Raw genomic sequence first — 22,430 nt, 5'->3', positions numbered from 1 at the left:
ATGAGCCGCGCTTGGAAGGTATTTCGTAGAAATGGACACGGTGAGACATGCCTACGCAATAATGCTTAGGCATGTGTGCCTATACTGTAATGAGTGTATACGAGTCGCAATTTTAACATAAAACTATCCCATATCCACATGAAAACCATCCGAATCGCGCAGGGGCGCGGGAACTACTTTCAGACTGGGGGGCACACCATAATAGAGATCAACCTAGGGTACCCCCAAATCTGGTTTTCTCACCGGTTTTAGGCCACTTATTTTTCATCCCTTGGCTTTTTCAACAAAAAAGAAAATATTGGCAAACAAGTGCTGTATTTCATCTCAAAGTTGTGGGGGCACCGCCCCACAGCCCCAGAGTTGGGGGGAGGGGGGGGGGCAAGCTGCCCCCCCCGGCTCCCGCGCCCATGGAACCGCGTCCCCAGCGCATAGCTGATGGCGCGCCGCAGCCCGGTTTCCAGACACGTGCATTGCGGCACAGTCTCACATCAGGCGCGGTTCAGTGGCGACATCTATGAACAGGGTTGTGAAACTGACACCAGTATCAATATGTCATCCGGGAAGCATGGCGCTTGTGAGTGCGAGAGTGTGTCAGCAATTATTGTGTGTAATTACTTGCGACCTTATTGTGTATGTAATTGTAATGTTATACATTAGCCGTTTTCACGACAGGCTATCCGGCGAGTGCACCTAATTTGACCAAATCTGCACCTAACCCTTTTACGGCAAATATCTTTATTTTATGAATTTATTTCCGTGTTCTAATCGATGATACTCTCTGATAATATGACAAAGCAGGCATATAAGCAATTAGTGTAACCCTAGCTGATCGCTACTAAGAGACAGAGTGAACCTAGTTTGACCAAATCTGCACCTAATCTATACCAGATGGGTACCAAATGTGTACCAGATGGCCGTCGTGAAAACGGTTAGTAAACGTTTTGTGTTTAGTAGTTAAGTAGTTTAGTAACCGTTTAGTAACTAGGTATGTGTTATTAGGTATAATTCATGAACGATAGACCCGTCCAGGAACTTAGGCGTCGAATTGTGGGGAGAGAGTGACCGATTGCTTTCCCGCAGCAATAAGGAACTACTGAGTGGGGTATGAGATAATTATGCACTAGGCAATCGAGATAAGCAATCCCGAATCCGAGGTAAACAATCATAACACGCAACCTCAGTTTACTTACGGGGTCACGACGAAGACCTGGAAGTCACCGTAGATATAAATCTCGCATGTCGTGAGGACGGGCGCCGCCTTGGGGACTACATACATACTTTTTAGTCCGGAGGGTTGACTCCTAAATTAAACATGATCAACAAGTGAGGTAGGATTTATAATTTTGACAAATTTGGAGTCTTATCAGGACGTGCTTCACGAGTACTAAGGCGTGATAGAGTAGAACGAGCTCTAGTGCATAAATTCAATGCTCATACCGCACACTACTGCACCGCCATCAGCTCAGCGACAAAGCGCGGTGGCTGAACAAAACCTGCAGCCCATTTCGAGGTAGATCAACAATGTGACTTGCTCATTTCCGAGCTCGCTATCATTGGTACACGATCTGGTGCGGTGTGTCTGCCGGGCCGGTTTTTGCGCGGCCACAGAGAGGTCGGCCGGCCGCGCCCCGTGCCGGTATAAATATCGTGTTTCCCGCTGATGTCAACACGCCGCTGCGCTCGCAGCGGGTCGGCCGGCCCGGTCCATTTCGTCCTGTCGGCCGTGTCAATCTGGGCGCGGCGCGGCAGCGTGGTGCACCCAGACACGGTGTATGTATACACACGGGGGAGGGGGGGGGGGGGCACCGTGCTGACGGTGGCCCTAATGGTGAATTCAACTCGTGGATTTATGTGAGATACAGTCACCTGTCCTAGATACCCTGCGGAGATGTGTACGGGCATTCATTTGGCGTGCAAGATTTTAAAGAAAACAAAACGGCAAAGTAAGCCCAATAAAACAAAAAGTATCAGCTTCCAAGCTAAGTAAGACTCTACAACAAATGTTTAAAGTGCATGCTACAAAACGTTCAGTATAAAAATAATGAATTTATTAGATTTACAACGCTGACCTGCGCCTATCCAAGGTCTAATCTAAAAGCCAAATATCTATGTTTCTAAATGTTGTCACTGGTAAGCATCGTTTAGACTAAAACCATTATCTGCACGTTTCACAGTGCCGTGTCGGCGGTGACTCGCCACCCCTCCCCTTCCATATACCCTGCCCCCTCCCTTCCTATCCGATCCGGAGCAGCCGCCCAGCTGGGATGAGACGACAGTTTTGCCGGCCGTCAGACTGTCACAGCGCGCCACCACAGACACAGCCGCGGGGCCGCTCTGGGGGTGGGCCGGTGGCGGGTGCCCTCCCCGCGGGGAACCGGCCAGAGTCAACAGGGCCAGCGCGGCGCCGGGGCGTCTCCGTCTCCCCACCCGGTCAGCCGGAGACGCGCTAATGGAGCGAGACGTCTCCTCTGTGGGCCGGTCGCTGGTGAGCCGTCACTTTGAGCCCCGGGGCCGGGCCGGGCAGAACAGGGGTGACACAGGGGTGACAGGGGTGAGCCAGAGGTGATGGGGTCACAGGGAGGTGACGGGGGACCAGGTGTCACACAACCGGGAGGAGATACAGACTGGACACAAACCATATGGGCTGAAGTGAGATGGACCCGGTTGACAGCAGGGCTGGACGAAATGGACACCGTTCTGTGTGGGCACTGAGTGTCGTGTTACTAGATAGTGACAGCCAGGACAATGCCATTAGCACAGCCAATTCAGGTGAAATGATGAAACCGATATGCATAAGTGCTGCTCAGTTAAGTTACCTACGGATGTTACACGTACCCTTTCCATGCCTGCCACTGCACTATGTTAGTATGTATTGTGAAATACGTCCGACGGTGACCAGCAGCGTACCCTCTCCTACGTCCGGCCGTAGCCACCTGCCGCCGGCCGGCCCCATAAGTCGGTTAGGGCGTTTGTCATTCGCGGCTGCCGGCGTGTGGCCGAGCGGCGCCGGCCCGTAAGCCAGTTACACTGTTTGGGTTGGAGATGGAGCGGCGGCCGACTATTCGGTTGGGATTCCGACTGGCGACACGGCGGCGACGATAGCCGGGCTCGGAGACTGCCGGCGGCGCTCCCCGGGGAGGACGGGACGCTCCACCAGCCAGTGGGCACGGTCAGTTCAGACCATATCAGCCGCCGCCTGACTAACCAGGAGGATCAAATGCCGCCGGCGACACACTTACATTACAATTGGAAAGGTCATAGGGCTATGATTTGACGAACAGAAGGTATATCGATCCGAAACACGTATGCTACATAATATGCGTTCACTGAACGGTTCAGTGAAGGAAGTTGAAAGTGGAAACAATGCATCATGTATGGGTATTAGATACTGAAAATGAAACACTGATGCACAAATATCACGAGATATTTCAAGATCTTTGGCACGATTTTAATGGATTTGTCTTGGGATTTGTAAGGAGGTGCCAGGGCAAGTGCGGCAAGGGAGTGTGACAAGGCCATAAAACAACGGTGTAACATAAAACAAACGGTGTAAGGGAGGGAGTGTGAGTAAGGGAGTGTGACAAGGCCATAAAACAACGGTGTAAGAGCCTCTTCAATACACCATCACAAAGCCCACGAATAGCTGCTGTCCTATTCGTCACCTATGCGCTTTGATTACCTTTAGGCAAATTACCTAGATATTTGGTTGTGAAAAACAACAATGTCGGACATGCTTAAACATGAAGATACGGCTGCAGTCGTCAAGAGATCACCCGGTTATACTGCTTTAGTGTGGTTTATGGTACTGACATCAGCAGCACACCAAGTAAGTGAACGGTGTTTTACATTATTGCCACATTTATGTATCATTTTCACGTGCATGTAAGTGTAAATGTTTTATTAAAAATTACATCTATGATAATATCTGAAATATTTATCGATTTACAACTCGAAACCAGCGAAAAGGTACCTACCTACCAATATCGATGAGCAAACTAAAGATATAGATATGATCACCAATATTTTTTTTTTTGACAACAAAAAAGATAACTAAGCATTGTAGTTTAGTAGTTCATTAGCCCGTTTTGCCTTAGATAAGACTTTGACCTTTTATGTTATAAATGTTTTATTTTTTCTCTTGGAAATGTGGTAAAACTAGAAATATGTATCAACACTTCTTTTTGACCACGGATGATAAACTAGTCAGTCATGCTATGACGCTTAAAAAAGTTGAAAATACTAAAATCGGCTGTTACGTGTAAAAGTAACCCAGATTTGTTCAAAAGTAAAAAAAAAAATCATGCACTTCTTACAAGGCACATAGTCAAACTTTAGCATTTCGGATACGGTGTGACGTGATATACCTATGACATCACTAAGGCTGCTTGAGGTTATTGGAGTGTTTCGTCAATAATTACGATGAAATTAAGCTTAGTGTTGGAAAAAACGTAGCCAGAACATCTTTCTGAAAAATGCCGAATCGAATGATGGGCATTATGCAATATGACCTCTTTCGACCAGCCTCGTGACCTGGGCAGCTTTGACCTGATCTTGACCTAAGGTCAACAACCCAAACTGACCGTCACCAAAGTCCAAACAAAAGGCATCACTCGAATGGTGCTAAAATCTCGTCTCTGCAACACTTTTTGGTGAAGTCATTCACCAAAAACTTTACCTCTTCCCTGGGACTCTTAATATGACCTCGGACGTCATCCAAGACCCTGAGTCGAGCCCTTAAAATTCGAAAGCAGCTGCTGCGTTTCGTAACGGCGTATACCCTCGTTTTTTAGACGAATGTCCAGCTCCATTAGGGGTGAAACGGTCACTTTCCCCTTCACGGTATGTTAGAAAACCGATTGGTCCGACGAGGGTTGGGTAATATATCACGATAGACTGCGAAAGACAATATGAGAGCATACCGGGCCTTTATTTATTTTTTTTTTTTGATGGGTTAACCCCTTTGAGTTTGGTGAGATCATTCCAGAGCCGGAGGGATGATTGGAATTAGGAGAAACATTGACCTAGGCGGGCACCCTAGTGATTCGTCGGGCTGAGCCCATCCAATGGACATCGGACAGGCCACCGCAGCTAACACTCACTGCACCTGGCTACGGGCGTGCTCCATGGGAGCTTCCCGACCCGCATGGGATGAAGTTGCCCGTCCAGCCCGGAGCAAGGGGTTGAGACGTGGAGGAGAATTTGCCTCTCCGGAGGATGGAAAAGAAGGAACGGTGAACCCGGTCAAAATCGCTCAACTTTGATCTTTTCAGGTAGGCCATGTTTCCAGCGGTTCAGCAGTTGCACACCCAGGCCCTGGCTCAGGTCCCCTGCACAACTCCACTGCCCTCTGGGCGGTGCACTCGGTCGGCGCTGTAGCACCAGTTCGCTGTCTGCCCGGCTGGCGGCGCCACCGGCGCAGCTGCTACCGTGCTCTGACGGTCACCGCTGTCCGGTATGACGAGGCGCGGGAGCGGTGCCACCAACTCGACCCGGCCGCAGACCTGCCTATCACCAGGGACCTCGAGGAGGTCGAATTCGTGCAAGGTTGGTATGTACGGAACAGATATGTAGCGCGCGAACAGACCTCATATTCACTAGGGGATGATTTACTATCGAAATTAGACATGAACTCCGAACTGATGTCAGGTTTCCCAGCGACGGCTGAGCTCCACACCATCGATCACCTTTCCATGCTTCTATCCTCAGGATACTGAAATCCTTCTCCTCCACGCCGCAACCCCCCTCCGGACTGGACAGGCAACTTTATCTCATGCGGGCTGCTCCCTTGGAGCGGCACCGCTGCTCCTAAGGGAGCGCACCCCGTAGCCGGGTGCAGTGAGTGCCTTGTGGCTGGGTGGCCTGTCCTCTGGACGGGCTCAGCCCCGGCGACTCACTAGGGTGCCTGCCCAGACCAATGTCTCCCCCTAATTCCTATCATCCTTCCGGCTCTGCAATGGTCTTGTCAGACCGAAAGGGCCTAACCCAACAAAACAAAACAAACAAGCTCCACACCGCCTCCCCCTCGGCAGGCCTGGTGGCGCCGTCTGAGCGGCCCTCGGCTGTGTTTCTGGGTGCCACTGACCGCCAGACCGAGGGTCAGCTTCTGTGGCACGACGGCTCACCAGTGGCGCTGGACAACAGCGTCTGGGCCAGGCACGAGCCGACCAACAGCAGCCGCCAGAACTGCCTGCTGCTCATGACACAGGTGAGTCGGAACACGACAGAATAGTTGTAATGCCCAGGATGACTATACCGACTGATAGAGACGCTGATCGGCTGAGCAGTGCTTCTGTCTCGGCTGACCCTGACCAGTGATTCTGTCGGCCGGGCTGACCCGCGCTTTTGCCGCCGGTGCAGCTGGACAGAGCTGCTGGACGAGCCGTGTTCTCTGCTGGCGACACCAGCTGCAGCACCGCCACCTCCACTGTAGTCTGCCAGATGCCCTTCTCCGTGCTGGCGCTGCCCGTCAGGTCAGTCGAGACAGGACTGACAGGCAGGGTTGTGCTCGACTCAAAAAATTTGCCGACTCGACTCATCATTCAACCTCAGAAAGCCCTGACTCAACTCTGACTCAAACAAGGAGCTGATTTTTCCCCTTGACTCGACTCATGACTCAAGCGGCTCAATGAAAATATGAGTCGACTCAAACTTGACTCAATTTTTTTGTTGAGTCAAGTGAGTTGACTCAAAATTGACTAAGATAAAAAAGCTGTTGAGCGGGGGGGGGGGGTGAAAAAGTCCGGCAGCAGGACCAGGGCGAAGTTGTTAAGCGGGGGGGGGGGGATGAAAAGCTTGTTTCTGGAAAGTTGAGTCAGCTGACTCATGTTCCTAAATGTTTGACTCAACTCAATGTCCAAATTTATTTTACTGACTCAACTCTGACTCAACTCAACGCCTTAATATCTTTGTCCGACTCAACTCTGACTCAACTCAACAGCTCAACAATTTATCCGACTCGACTCAAATCTGACTCATTTGAGTCAGAGTTGAGTCAAATTTCTGACTCGACTCATGAGTCAAGCACAACCCTGCTGACAGGTGTTATCCAGGGAGAGGTGACAAAGGACAGTGACCAGACAGCCAGATCAAACTATATGTGTCAGCAAGGTTTGGCGACAGATATATAATAGCCGTTTTCGCGACGGCCATCTGGTACACATTTGGTGCACATCTGGTACAGATTAGGTGCAGATCTGGTCAAATCAGGTTCAGTGTGTCTCTTAGCAGCTATCAGCTAGGGTTGCACTAATTGCTTATATGCCTGCTTTGTCATATTATCAGAGAGCACCATCGATTAAAACACTGAAATAATTTCATAAAAGAAGATATTTGCTGCAAAAGAAATTAGGTGCAGATTTGGTCAAATCAGGTGCATTCGCCAGATAGCCCGTCGTGAAAACGGCTAATATGTCATAAAATAGGCATGATCGGTGACAGCGTTCTGCCAGATGACACATGTTTGTCTCACATTAGATGAGGAGTATGTTGAATTTCATCCTGATCACGGGATACGTTGGTGACGTGTGTCAGGCCAAGCATATCATCGAACTTCAAGGATCGCATTCGGGATAACGGCTTCGAAGGAAACGGTTGCCTTTTCGGGTATTTGGTAAATCAGGCCGCCAAAGCATTCCAATAGACATGAAATTATTACGGAGCGAGCGAAGCGAGCGTAGTCTTTCCTTAGACCAGTATAACGCCTTTTGGGGCGACTAACGGAGCGAGCGAGAGGGTGGGCCTTGCACGTGCGAAATTCCGAGGGGGTACCTCCAACTTACTTGTGCATGGCACCCTACTAACCGGTCTCTAGCGATGTGCCAAATTTGGGCACAATTGGCCCAGCCGTTCTCGAGATCTGGAAGCGGCACCCTGTACGTGCGCACGTGCAAAATAGGTCCCAACTGACTCGTGCACGGCACCCTACTAACCGGTCCCTAACTGTGTACCAAATTTGAGGGTAATTGGTCGAGCCGTTCTCGAGATCTGGAAACGACCCCTGCACGTGCGCACGTGCAGCAGCGCCCCAACTCTAGCACATGGATATGCAGTGCCTAGTGGGTGCCTACCTACATGCCAACTTTCAGCGCAATCGGCCAAGTAGTCACCGAGATATTGCAACAATTACAAAACGGACACCTCTTCGTTTTGCACGTGGCACGTGCATAAGGGGTCACCCACATGCATCAGGAATAGTCCAATACTTGGTAGAAGGAATGAAGCTACCCTACAAAAATTACCGCGTGTAAATCGGTCAAGTGGTTGCTGAGATATAAGCCTCGCAAAAGCGTGACCACGGCCGGCCGGCCGGCCGGCCGCTCATACTCAGAAATTTCCGTTAATCTAAGGAAAGACTACGCTCGCTTCGCTCGCTCCGTAATTAACGGAAATTTCTGAGTATGAGCGGCCGGCCGGCCGGCCGGCCGGCCGTGATCACGCTTTTGCGAGGCTTATATCTCAGCAACCACTTGACCGATTTACATGCAGTAATTTTTGTAGGGTAGCTTCATTCCTTCTACCAAGTATTGCACTATTCCCGATGCATGTGGGTGACCCCTTATGCACGTGCCACGTGCAAAACGAAGAGGTGTCACTTTTGTAATTGTTGCAATATCTCGGTAACTACTGGGCCGATTGCGCTGAGAGTTGGCATGTAGGTAGGCACCCACTAGGCAATGCATATCCATGTGCCAGAGTTGGGGTGCTGCTGCACGTGCGCACGTGCAGGGGTCGTTTCCAGATCTCGAGAACGGCTGGACCGATTGCGCTCAAATTTGGTACACGGTTACGGAGCAGTTAGTAGGGTGCCGTGCACAAGTCAGTTGGGACCCATTTTGCACGTGCGCACGTGCAGGGTGCCGCTTCCAGATCTCGAGAACGGCTGGGCCGATTGTGCTCAAATTTGGCACATCGCTAGAGACCGATTAGTAAGGTGCCGTGCACAAGTCAGTTGGAGGTACCCCCTCGCAATTTCGCACGTGCAAGGCCCACCCTCTCGCTCGCTCCGTTAGTCGCCGCAAAAGGCGTTATACTGGTAATATTAGATTGCCACATTACGAAGCGATTTATAAAGAAATTAAATTGCTGCCTTTATACCAAAGCGGACGTCTGCACTTGACTGTGTTTATCAGGACGCCGACAAATGAAACAGATGAAATGGCGTCACTGAAGAAGAACGGGACAGGATGTGACCATTATGGTAAGAGAATAATTGGCACCTTATTTTGGCGGCGCGCATAGTTTAATTACGACAGTTTCAATAATTTTTTTTACCAACCGATGTTAGTATTACAAATAGCTGATTAAGTGGATAGCCAGGTTAATATCATTGGTGTAGGTATTACCTATGTACATTCGGTAGTTTCAGATGTTATGGACATATTATAAGATTGTCTGTCTGTCTGCCAGCCTGCCTGTCTGTCTGTCTGTCTGTTTGTCTGTCTGTTCTCCCACGAGTCACATGCCCCCGGTATCCGATCCTCCCGCTCTCCTCGTCAGGCTCGGTGCGGTTCGGCGGCTCATGTTACCTGTATCAGGACGACTACTTGACCCAGCCGGAGGCCGAGCGGCTCTGTCGACGCCGCGGCTTCAGACTGGCCAGCGTGGAGTCACAGACGGAGAACGACTTCATCAGGAGTGAGTACCGCACGGCCGCAGTGGCGAGTCAGTTCCGTAGTGGGTGCTCACTGTGGTAATCCGTGAAATAAATATGATACACAATCTTTATCCGTTTCGGTGCGGGGTTAGCAATTTGCCGATCAAATGCTGCTTTGTTTTACGTAAAATATTACCTACGAAAGTAATCTCAGAGCATTCATATGGTCTAAAATGATAACAAACCTATCGAAAATAGTTGAATATCCTTGTTGACTGCCAATCCGCCGTGTCAGAGCTGATTCTGGACGTGACCTGGCTGGGCGGCCAACTGCGTGGCCGGCGCTGGCGCTGGTCGGACGGCCGGCCGCTGCTGTTCACCCGCTGGGCGGCCGCCAGCGCCTTCTTTCACCAGCAGCCCGACGGCCGCGGACGGGAGCGCTGCCTCAACGTGAGTGGGTGCCCATTGGTGATGGCGTGCCCATGCTGAGGTGATGGGTGCTGTGAACGCTGCCCTGTATAGATGTATTAGGCACAATCGTGTGCGATTGTGAGACCTGTTTGTGAACATTCGGCATCCGCTGTATATAACGAATAGTGTTTGTCTATTTCAAACAACCTGCGGTTATAGCGGTGTGGTGACGGTCTGTCTTAGCTACATATTGCTAAGACGGCTGTTGTGTTTGATGAAGGCGACCGTTGTGTCTGTATGTACTTACTCGTATGTACATATATGACGGTCTTCATGATGACAGTCATTGTGAGTAAGATGATGGCACATGAGATGACTGCCCCTTATCACCCACCCAGATGCTGAGCTCGGTCCGAAGCGGCTGGGTCGGCGACAAACAGTTGGCCGGAGACGGGTACTGGGCCGATAATGAGTGCGCCGTCCGCTGGCCCTCCGTCTGTGAGATCCCGGCCACTGCGTGAGAAACCAGAGACGATTCACGAAGAACCGGACTCACGGATGAAGGTGAGACAGCTCGGATGTGGTTAGGGATGTGATGTCAATATGTGCGTTGTGCGTGGTGGCCGAGAATTGACTCATTGGTCAGTGGTCACTCCTGGATCTACGAATCGCTGTCTCGTAACTGAGGCGGTGACCCGTTGTGAAGGCGGCAAGGTGTCGTCAAAGGCTGGCTACTGGCGGCATGCATTATGCGAAGGGATGCCATCTGGCTGGCTCGTAAGTATGAAACTTCATGTGATGTTCAATATGATGTGCCGAGTTAGAACACTCGATGAAAAGTGAAACGCTTATTTTTATATGCAGATTACGATATTTAGATGAGAGTGAGCATATGTCCACTTGCTTCTCGAATCATGCCAGAAGATAGTTTAAAGGAAATAGTTCACTTTTAACATGGGGTTTTGAGCTGGAATAGCAGTTTCGTAGCTTGAGCTGAGACTAGCACAAATCAGGAGCTTTTTTGGCTCAACGATCACCCTAGACGAAGATATTCCATTTCTCGTTCCGAAAAGAGTGCCTTGTAGAGGAATGCGTGCCTTGCACAGGAATGCAGCCACGTCATCGTCAGCCAATCAGCGTGCTGCTTACAGCCAATGCAGTATTCGTAGGTTTGAGCTACGCAATATGATTGGTCAATGCGTAATAAGCTTCCGCGTCAAACATTATTTTACATAGAATATAGTTCGTCCTATATTAAAATATAGAAAATAATTGTTTTTACAAAAAGGTTTTATTTTATTTCATGATTATTTTGAGCATAAAAAATCATAAATAAATAGCAAAATACTGATTTCAGGAAAGTGGACTGTTTCCTTTAAGTTTGCCAATCACACTTTCTTCGGTATATGTAATTGTGTAATTATGCCGACTGGAAGTCATTACAAGCCTGTTTCTAAATGAATTATGACACCACTCACGGCCTTGCACCACTCACATGAAGCACATTGGAAAAACCTCTTACATTAAAAGTGCAGTGTCAGTGGAGGTTGTGTGCTCGGTCGAGTCGGCTGTATCAGAACTGCGCCGCGTCTCCAATAACCAACAGCCCGCCCATGTTCTCGTTGGACCATAACACAAGCACCGAACTATTACCAAATACCCACAAATATTGTACTCGTAAAACATACACAGTTACATAATCTCACCTATATGTATGTGGATGTCGATGATCCTTAGTTCTCTCTCATCGGTGAACATTGTGCACCGGTATAAACCTATACCTACCATTCCAAGACGCACTTATATAACCATCGGAAAGAGTGACATAAAAATAACAAGCACTTTTGCCATCCCTGCTGGACGTTATCAATAAAATATCAACTATCCTAGCGCACTTAAAGTAGCAAAATAGACAAGTGAAACAAGAAGCACTGTCGTGGCTGTAAGAATTCGAGTGTTCATTTGTGTTCGTGCTCTGTAGAAGTATCGCCGTCTTGCCTTCCATTGGTTTTAGCTTGCCGCTGCCGATTAATAATTCGTTTGGAGTGACTGAACCACTCCTCAGTCGGGGTCAGCGACGAGCGAATCCGCTGAAACGAGCAACAGTAGTTAACCCTCGCCCGTAAACGGCGATCTGCCACCTTCGCCCATGCAGGGGGGGGGGGGGTTGGTGCGACCCCCCCCTTGGCGTTTGAAAACGGAGCGTCTTAGAGCTTAGCGGAAAAGACCAACGGATTACTCTCGCCGAGATCTCGCGATTGGTGGTATATTTTTTGGTCCTAGGTCAACATTTGACCTACTTTTGACCGGTCAAAGGTCAAATTTTCGGAAAAATAGACTTTTTTCAACTTTCCGCGGCGATTGCGGCAAAACGGTGGGAGATATCGACTTGAAACCTTCACTATCGTGTTCCTTGATCAATTCTCTATCGTTTGGTATGTATTTCGTTTCCCTAGCTCTAAAAATGGCGCGTTGGGAGCGCCGGAAGTTGGCAAGGTCACAGTCGGCGGCAGAAATTCGAAAAATCAAAATTTAAATTTTTGAAATCTGATTGTATTTTTGGATTTGGAAGGTCCATTTGCTCCCTATAGAAGCTAAAATTGCTGCATATTCCCATTGAGGTGACAAGAATTAGCAAAATAGTGGTTCGGGCGCTTTTCAAAAATAGTACCGGACGCTGTTCCTCTTGTGACGTCATAGCTCCGTGACCTGACCTGACCCGGTCAAGTTTCTTATACCATATGATAGCCAATACTTGCCCCAACATGCATGGGAAGTTTCATCACGATCCATCAACCGATGTCCGTACCACCGGCAGGAAACCTCGGGCGTTGGCACTCAGTTTGTGAAAATCCGGCCGGAGGCTGTTCCCTTTGTGACGTCATAACTCCGTGACCTGACATGACCCGGTCAAATTTTTTTTATCAAAAGATGCGCAAGGTTTGCCCCATAAGGTACCCAAAATTTGGCGGCGCTGCGCGCCGCCGTTTTTGCACTATTTCCGAAAAACCTCAGGGGGGGGGGGGGGGTTGCACCAACCCCCCCCCTACATGGGCGAGGGTTAATAGGCATACGTCAATTACGGGTCAATGGCACATAGCTACGGCACCCCTGCTCGAGATGAAAGCCCGTCACTGTTGAAGCATGCACCTGAATTGAACTCATCAACTAAAAACTAGAGTGAAATAAATTTTCATCCGGAGGTGTTACGATAAGCCTTTAACCGTATTTGAAAAAGCGCTAGCAGCGAAGTCGGCAGCGAATTTGCCACTTCGTATCTATTTAGGTCCGTTAAAAAGTTTAACTCACCACTGATTCAAAAAGGAAAGTCTTAATCTCTGCAGCTTCGGCCAAAATATGTCACTTTTCTCGCTACAAAAGCATGTTAAACTCACCTCCAATCTCCAAACCATGTGCACCAACGGCCTGCAAGCATCTCTTACGAATCTCATCTTTGAAATAAGCCCGAAAGAGCTCCACTTTTACTACATACATACTGCCCGCCTCTTATCACGACTGCACTCTCTTACGTTCAGAAGTGAGCCTTCCTGCTCGACCACCACATTGTAGACGGCTCCGATGGGCAGCGGTAGGATGCAGAGCGCCAGGAACGAGCAGCCGACCACGTTGGCCCACAGGGGGTACACGTAGCCGCCCGACTCGTACGGCCGGAAGCTGGTCCAGCTGGTCACCATGATGACCTGCCGGAGGGACAGAGGCTCACAACACTGTCGAGGTCCGTGAGCGAACGGGGAGGAAAAGGCGCCGCCGCGCTGCTGGCAGGTGCAAAGTCATAACGCACTGCCGGTAAAGCATATAACCTGACAGCGATATATATGCCTCTGTGCAGAGGTCGATAGCAAACCTGAGCCTAGCAACTCATCAACAATTGATGAGTTGATCAACTACTGACGACGGGCTTACATATCGTGTCGGAGGTGGTTATCCCATCTAAGGGCTCATTTCGTGTCATCATGGAGTCACAATCGGGCCATGGTGAAATCAGTTCGCCGATCACGGTGAACTCTCAACCGACCTCGGCCAAAACTCTCCCCGACCACATTCGGAACTCTCAGCCGACCTCGGCGGGCACTCACCCCGACCAGGAGCGGCGCCACGGTGCCGTACAGGACGGAGATGTGGGCGGCCAGCCGCGGCCCGGGCCGGTACCCCGTCATCGTCTCCAGGTGCTCCAGCAGACGCTCGAAGCCGTACACGTAGTAGAGCAGGATTAGCTCCAGGAAGCAGAACAGCAGCACCGGCCGGCCGGCGATGTAGTAGTCCAGCAGGTCGACCACGTGGCGGCCGCCCTGCGAGAGACGGCCGATCGCGAGAGGTGAGACACCAGAAAACACGATAAAGGGCAGCATCGGCTATTGGCAGTATAAGAGATTGGCAAGAGATTCAGTGAGGGGAAATTAGCTACCCCACCGCAGCCGCTGACCTGTGTGGTGTTGACGAGCGAGCCGCAGAAGAGGACTCCGCAGACGGCCACCACCACCCAGGTTTTCCTGGCGCGCAGCCGAGGGAACACGTCCAGGATGCTGCTGATGACGTTCTCCACGCCACCAAAGTGCGAGTCGATGCCGAGGGTGAAGCACATGAGGAAGAAGAGGCAGGCCCAGAGCGGCGACACGGGCAGGTGGGTCACCAGCTCGGGGTAGGCCACGAACGCCAGACCTGCGGCGGCATAGGAGGAGCGTCATCGATGCAGCGCAGTAGCTGCAAGATGGCCAAAACAGTCAATTTACAGTCTTTGTCACTCTACTGAAATCTCAAACAACCGAGGAATAAACCAATCCTATGAATATTTGCTCAAATTCATTCATTTTATATACAGTTTGTAAGGAAAGCTGTGAGCCTGTGACTCCTAAGCCGGTGGCCAAGTGGTGTGATGCCACCAAAATTGCTCTACCGTGAGGCGTCTGGACCCACCTGATCCACTGGTGACCACCTCTGAGACGGGTACCCCCAGCTCGTGCGCCAGGAAGCCCAGGGACGAGAAGATGGCAAAGCCGGCGAACACGGAGGTTATGCTGTTGCCGATACAGACCACCAGCGTGTCTCTGCGGCACACGGGAGCGCGTGTCACCATCGTATATGTCAAACGCTGTCTGCACAGGTAAATAATACAGTATCGGGAGTCACCTCATCCAGTGGCCAGTGCCAATAACCAGCTCAACATTCAACAGTCCGAGCACTGCTGGCGAACGCACCGGAAGACGTTGTTGTTGAACCTGTTGTAGCTGGCCAGCGTGATGAGGCCGCCGCTGCCGGCGCTCAGCGAGAACAGCGTCTGCGAGGCGGCCAGCTCCCAGGTGCGCACGTCGCCCAGCCGGCTGAAGTCGGGTGACATGTAGTAGCGCACGCCGTCCATGGCGCCCGGCAGGGTGATGCCGCGCGCAAACAGCACCACCAGCACCACGTACGGGAAGATCACCGTAAAGTACACCACCTGCCGGCGAGAGACAGAACCGGCGCCGGTCACCAGACCTGACGGACTCCGCAGCAGACGGTGGCACGATGAACTAAACTACTCTAAGGACGATGGGTTTCCATGAGTAAAGGTGCAGGAACGTTTAGGGACACCTGCGATGCTGGGTATTTGCAATGTTTTGGTAAATTACAGCAATGCACTGTTATGAGCATGCCCAACCCTAAGGAATGATGCTCTGTGATGCTCAGCTCAACTGGACGAATCGATCCTGTGTTCAATCATTTTTTTCACCTCTCTTAGGCTCAGTGACGCGCAACGTCAAAGCTTCGTGGAATAGTAAAGTTCGGGCACCTCTGATACTAGCCTAGCGTCAAGCCTACCTTGCCCGAGGACTTGATGCCCTTGCTGAGGGTGGCGCAGACCACCAGCCACGTGCAGAGGACGGCTATTGCCGGGCCCAGCTGGATGTCACCCAAGTGACCGATACCGCTGCTCAGCTTCAGCACCTCCCGCTCCAGGTACTCCTCAGGAGCTAGAGGCACAGACCACATCACAGTCAGAAGCTGGAAACACAGACCACAGCGTAGACCATGACAGGCCAGGGCTCGGGGCTCTTGAGCGGATAGCATAGTTACGACTAAAGGGACTACCTACGTAAATGGTAAATACGCTGCTCTCCAGAACATCAGTTAGTAGCTACGAAGCCGTCTTGCTCGTAAGTACTGACCTGACACGCGCTGCTCGGGTCGGATGGTCTCGTTGACCAGCAACTGGTCGGCCAGGCTGCGGTTGGTGATGCACTGGCCGTGGCCGTACACCCACCAGCTGCTGTTGCCGTTCTCAGTACGACACCGGTCGTACTCCACACGGTTGAAGCACGCTGCCGGAACACACAGGGGGTCATGACAACGGCGAGATGTTCTTGCTTACAGCTCGGAAATACGGCGGCATAGCTATTAAGTACTGGCACGTACAGGGCTTAATTAGGACTTAAAGAAAAAAAAACAGTGATCCAACTGGTGGTTTCAATCACATGCTTCGTTCAGGTGCACCCACCGGGTGTGTTATATCGCTAAACTGCACCCACCGGGTGTATTGAAGTCGTTGTTGCAGTGTTGCCAGGGCAGCTCGGCCGTCATGCTCAGGTACATGTAGTACAAACACCAGGCGATCACGATCGTGAAGTTGCAAGTGCTGATGGCATTCGCAACGACCATGGCGAAACCCATCCCTGCAACAAACACAAGCATAGCTCTCCAAAGTCAACGGTCACGGCAGCTGTACTGTGAAGAAAAGTGATTGACTTTTCACTTCTACCAAACTATCCGACATTTACCGAATGTTGTCACGACTGCTTTCGGGGCCTTCAAAGCATGCCTACTTTACGTTGTCTTTCGTGCCGTCAAACCACCCATTCGCTTCGCAGCATTCGAAAGTTTGAGCCATCATTGATAAAGACAATGTCTAGCGGGGCTAAACATACCACCTTGTCAACAAAAAGACGTATATTGAGGCACAGAGCAGCATATTTTAATAAATACAACCGGTTTCAAAGACCTCTCGTCTTCGTCATCAGGGATTGAAATATACAGAAAGGAGAAAGGTTACATAAACCTTTCTCCTTTCTGTATATTTCAATCCCTGATGACGAAGACGAGAGGTCTTTGAAACCGGTTGGATTTATTAAAATATACTGCTCTGTGCCTCAAGATACGTCTTTTTTGTTAATCTTTACCAGAGCAATGAACAGTAATATCAATACCACCTTGTCTTTAGATTTATACACCTTTCCATCCGACAGACTGTCGTACAGTGTTTATAGCACCTACCCAGTAACCTGGTCTCGAGTGCCAGCAGACCAGCGCTCACCTTTGAGTGCGGGCGCGTAGTTCCTGTAGCCGACGATGGGCGACATGGCGCTGAACTGGCCGACCACCAGCTCGAGCAGGAAGCAGGGCATGCCGAGCAGCAGCAGGATGATGAAGTAGGGCACCAGGAAGGCGCCGCCGCCGTTCTGGTAGCACAGGTACGGAAAGCGCCACACGTTTCCCAGACCTGCGCCGCAGAGCCGCGGCAGTGTCCAACTGTATCAGGATCGCCAATTTAGCAGCATTGGTAGACAACGTTAGAGACGACATAGACGGTCTTCGGATTTAACGGTTTATTGACAGGCTATTGTTAAATCACGTGCCTACCTATACTTTTCAATACATACACTACATTGAGATAAAGCTACGTTATAATGATAGTTGAGTTATATAAAAGAAAGGTTAATATAATTCAACATGATTTGCCGCTGCTTGAGAACGGCTTATAAAAGCCGATTCCACACAAGAGTCAATCGAGTGAATGGCCTCCTCTAGTCCCTTTTTCTACGACGGATAGCCGAGGGGCCTCTTACCGACAACGTTCTATTTCTCATTTGACTTATTGAGCCTCTTATACCATGGCTGGGCGAGCCTGATCTTCTTACCGATGGCCTAGCGGCTTGCTATGCAATCACTTACCGACGGCGTACCCGAGAGTGGACATCATGAAGTCGAGCCGACCGGACCAGTTTCCGCGAGCGGGGTTCTCATCCCCCTCGTAGAGCGCGGCGGCGCCCTCCTCGACATCCGCCTGGGCAGACACAGGCAGAGGACATACATAAATAGTGCCGCGGAACCCTGCTGATACCTACCTATGAAGGTGCATTGCTGAAAGCTTTTGGATGACGGAACATGCGTGATACAAGTGATATTCTCAGTTGAAATTTGCAGCTCGCTGTTGTTTTGTGATGCATTCTGAACATCACTGATTCGCTTATGACTACGCTTATATTATCCGATGACATGTGTCGCATTTCAAATGACAAAATAATCATCTAAGTACATTCAGAGAACACCATTATCGGTACTGTAACACCGATTCCCCGAACCGTGCAGCCATGATGTTGCCAATTTGGCGTCTTATCTGGTAAGGCAGGGAGCCCGCTAAACGACTGGACGCCCGCCAACAGATTTAGTGGGTCAAGTCTGCACCAGGCGGCCTTGGGGTTGTGCACGTGCACACTACAGTGACTCCTTACGTGCACGGAATATTGATTTGGTAATGACCACCACTGCGCACAACGCGCTACGAGCTGGGTGAGAGATAGTAGGGGAGTGGCAGATGGGTATTGGGTAGACAGCAGCGGCCAGCGCAGTGTCTGTTACCATTTCGGAGATCGATATAAATATCATGGCACGCCTGTGCTGTGTCTACTAAAAACAGATGAATGAGTGCCTCGAGTATCAATGGTATACTTAAAAATTAGATATCCTTGAATAAAAGATTGGCTATTCATCATTACATTTTTATATCTAAGCAAAATATCACGCATTGTCGCCTAAAAGGGTATACCTGTATCTTGTATCCTACCTGTATCCTGCCTGTATCCTATACCTACATGGTAAATGGCAAGTGAATTAATGGTGTGAAGTGCTTTAGCGAGGAACATAGCGAGCATAAATACGCGAAGAATCATTGATCTTTTCCTCGAAGAAGTAAAAACAAAGCCAAAAGTTATATTTAATGCGGTGAGCTTTCGGCTACAAGCCTTCGTCAAACCAACAAAATGACACGATACAAAAAGGTCAATGATTCTTCACGTATTTATAAATGGCAAGTCATCCGCCTGCCTCGATCCTTTTTTTGTAGACTGGAATCTGATACCTACCTACCTATTCCTGGGAATGTTAGCACTCATTTAAATAACTAACATTAGTCAGGCAGAGAGAATTCTAAGTGCCTTTTCAAACCTCTATAAATATCTAATTGACCCTAATGCTTGAACTCGCGGCGCAGAAATAAAGCCATACAGTTTGGTGGCCTGAGAGCCACCGCTGCGTCGCCGAGGCTGAGCTGACGACGATGAACTGAAATGACGTCCCACTCTGCACTCCGGTGCTTCCTATACATCCACCCGCGCATATTCTCACGTCACGTTCTGCCTTTGGTGGTGTCAGAGGAGTGAATACCGCCCGGAACTGCGGCTGCGGCTGGTCCCCGAGCGGAGCGCAAACGGTCACAACTCCCACGGCACGGCGCGGCGCTTAGAGCACACAGGGCGAGATGGGACGACAAGAAAGTGCATAGAATTATTCGGCACATTTATAGAGGAAGCATACGTTACATTAAAGACTTAGCACCTTGGAAGGTGGGATGGGACAGGTCAGTCCGGCACGGCTACAAAAACAGCACAGAGAGGCACAAAACAGTACCAAACAGTAAAGTTACCGCGAAATGGCATGGCCAAGCACGGCACGACACGGCATGTAGTCTCACCTGTGGCGGAGTCTCGGTCACCGTCATCTTCTCGGCGGACGGGACGGTGTCGAACGGGACGGGACAGGCTGCTCGATCTTCAAACAGCACTGGTGAGCTGTGCGGGGTCTGTCACCCGCACACTTCAGCTCGACGCCCGCACGTTTCAGCTCAAGTGCTCCGCACTGGCGTACTCGGCAGTACGCCCAGTCAGGGCGCAGCGCAGTGACTTGGGTGAGCCCGCACTGTGTCCCCGTCTACAGTGGCTATCCGGAGAGGGAGATTATCACTTATATGTCGTCAGCTCTACCAGCAGTACCTCCGCGCCCGGGTCCGTGTGCTGCTCTGACTGCCACGGCGGGTGTCACCCTCCGTCCGGCCGTGCCGCATGTGCACTCCAAACGGAGCCAAGGACACCGCTGGACTTTCGGGAAGGACCAGCCGCAGCGCCGGGCCCCACTCAGTGACGTCACCAGCACTGTGCACGAGCTCGGGCCGAGTTAAGCTCTGGCTCAAATCATCACATGGTGTGTTTGGCCTGGCCGGATTACGGTCACGGTCATTGGCACGTGGCGCGCATTGCTTAACCTTGTAACACTAACCAGTAGCCATCCTTATGAGATGGGACGCTTCTTCGAATAAGAAAACTGCAACGCTCCCTTTTTTTATCCTGGCGATACCAAACTTTATTAACCCGCGCCCCACTGGGGGGGGGGGGGGGGGCTACTAAACCGCTAAACATATTGACGCCAAACTTTCAGTACCTTCGTCTGCATCAATGTGACACCTTGTGTCAAAATATGAACTTCGTAGCATGTGATAGAACACATGCTTGTGATTTACTCTAGCAATGAAGTTGCAGCCAGATATCTTGAAAAATAGCCAAGTTATATGCATTATAGCAAACATTTCACATTCATAGATTTTTTAATCAATTTTTCAGTACGTATTTGACATCGTACACCAATATGCATAGCACCATCGTGATCCTGACCTCAGCCTGCATCCGAGTAACACATTTTTTCTTGAAAAATTGTTAACCCGCGCCCCGCTGGGGTCTGCCGACCAACGCGCCCTGCTGGGGGGGGGGGGGCAAATTGCCCACCCCCAATATCTCAAGAACCACGCAACATAGCGACAAGCAGCAAACGGTGTTGGATAGCCCCATCAGGGAACTATCTTGTGACAAATTTCGTTGACCTAGGTCAAACCAATGACGTCACAGGTCAGGTCAAATGTCGAATTTTCACCGTTTACACTTTACAGGTATTTCAAGAAATGCATTGTAAAATCGAGTAAAATGCATTTCATTGAAAATCATCGATGAGGAAATGCTCGTCAAACACATATTTTGCTATTTGAGGTCACTGATACCAGGTCAGGTCACAGAGGTCAGGTCACTGAGGGTCACAATATGAAAATATCAAGTGATATATGTTTTATGGTCAATTTTATATGCCAAATACGATTATGTGGGTCAGGCAGCCTTTGGGGTCAGTTAAGATTATTATCCGGTGAAGGTCAGGTCAAGGTCAGGTCAAGGTCAGGTCAAGGTCAGGTCAAATTAGGTCAAATTTCAAAAATGATATTTTTGCATAAAATGGGTATCAATTCGATGCAGCTCGTCACGGGGAGTTCAATGGTGGCTTTTGTTTTGCGCTACGTGGTCTACAATTGCTAAAAATTGAGTTTAAAAATATGACGTCAGCAATTTTCAACAGTTTTTTCGCTATAACTTGGCCAAAAAAGGAGGTATCGATCTAAAATTTAATTTGTATTTAGAAGAGCGCAGGGACTATCAATATATTCCGTTTTTTCGAAATTCGGAAAAATTGAGGGATTTTTTTGAGTTTTGCATCAATTTTTTGAATTTTAGGGGTCAAAATCCAAAAATTTTGAGAATCCGAGATAGCATTTTTGTAGCGCTGTCTTTTATCTACATGACCATATAAAGAACTTTGAAATTGCTTGGTAACTGTAGCTTTTGTGAGCGTTTCAAGATTTCATGTTTTTTTGCTCATTTTTGCTCGAACATGACCTCAGTTTGACCTCAATAACTCCTGACATAAGGTAACGTAAGACTTGAAACTTGGTGTGAAGGTGTCTAATTGATGCCCAGAAAGGTACTGAAATTTTGGAGGCGCTGCGCCGCCGTTTTCTTGCTATTTAGGAAAAACCACAGGCGGGGGGCAAATTGCCCCCCCCCAGCGGCAATTCACCCAGCGGGGTGAAGGTTAACATAAAAATTTGATCTCTTATGATCTGAAAGTGGCCTGACCTAAGCTAAATTCAATTCAAAATGACCTCGAATGACATACCTAAACGACATTGACTTCGAAATCTGTGGCCTATGGACCATAAAGCATGTGTCACGTGACCGATGCATGATATAAGATTTCCTTGACCTTTGATGACCTGACCCTGACCTGAAAATCAAAGTACAAGTTTGGTACCCTCAGAGTATCTAAAGCATCTGTTCACGAGTGTGCAAAGCAAAAGTGAGCCTGATCTGACTTGTAAGACGGCGGCCAGAGCCCAAAATGTGAACAAGCCAAACATCGATAATTTATATTTTGACCTGACCTGTGACGTCAACGGTGACCTCGATGTCAATGAAATTAGGTTTCGTACGACAGTTTTTCCGGGGCTATCAGACGCCGTTTGAATTTTGACGATCAGCCCAGTTCTTTCGGAGTTAGGAGGGGG

The 22,430-nt window shown here is 49.7% G+C and overlaps 2 protein-coding genes across 3 annotated transcripts in view; one reads left to right on the top strand and one right to left on the bottom strand.

The window, feature by feature from the left end:
* The first annotated feature begins 3,353 nt into the window (after window positions 1-3,353).
* Window positions 3,354-22,430, top strand: part of LOC122389446 (macrophage mannose receptor 1-like) — a 34,849-nt gene continuing 15,772 nt past the window's right edge. Inside the window, exons 1-8 of one of the 2 annotated variants that reach the window (XM_043381522.1) lie at window positions 3,354-3,826; window positions 5,271-5,544; window positions 6,030-6,205; window positions 6,358-6,470; window positions 9,129-9,196; window positions 9,496-9,633; window positions 9,888-10,042; window positions 10,402-10,567. In XM_043381522.1, coding sequence (XP_043237457.1) covers window positions 3,722-3,826; window positions 5,271-5,544; window positions 6,030-6,205; window positions 6,358-6,470; window positions 9,129-9,196; window positions 9,496-9,633; window positions 9,888-10,042; window positions 10,402-10,524 — 1,152 coding nt within the window. In that variant the 5' untranslated portion in view covers window positions 3,354-3,721 and the 3' untranslated portion in view covers window positions 10,525-10,567. Of the gene's footprint in view, window positions 3,827-5,270; window positions 5,545-6,029; window positions 6,206-6,357; window positions 6,471-9,128; window positions 9,197-9,495; window positions 9,634-9,887; window positions 10,043-10,401; window positions 10,849-22,430 lie in introns of those variants that run through there. The other variant, XM_043381520.1, reaches the window with a different exon arrangement.
* Window positions 11,279-20,226, bottom strand: LOC122389445 (sodium- and chloride-dependent glycine transporter 2-like). The gene is made up of 12 exons (XM_043381519.1): window positions 19,746-20,226; window positions 17,948-18,059; window positions 17,310-17,495; window positions 16,528-16,671; window positions 16,168-16,320; window positions 15,821-15,972; window positions 15,220-15,458; window positions 14,939-15,069; window positions 14,448-14,683; window positions 14,101-14,313; window positions 13,534-13,704; window positions 11,279-12,093 (listed from the first exon to the last, which is right to left on the bottom strand). Exons 1-12 carry the CDS (start codon window positions 19,770-19,772, stop codon window positions 11,962-11,964), a joined length of 1,896 nt encoding a protein of 631 aa, XP_043237454.1. The 5' UTR covers window positions 19,773-20,226; the 3' UTR covers window positions 11,279-11,961.

Source organism: Amphibalanus amphitrite, unplaced genomic scaffold (genome assembly GCF_019059575.1).
Source record: "Amphibalanus amphitrite isolate SeventyFive unplaced genomic scaffold, NRLGWU_Aamphi_draft 000358F_arrow, whole genome shotgun sequence".
In the NCBI taxonomy this organism is placed as follows: domain Eukaryota; kingdom Metazoa; phylum Arthropoda; class Thecostraca; order Balanomorpha; family Balanidae; genus Amphibalanus; species Amphibalanus amphitrite.
The sequence above is the reverse complement of the archived record's forward strand: the minus strand, read 5'-3'. Positions and strand labels throughout refer to the sequence as shown.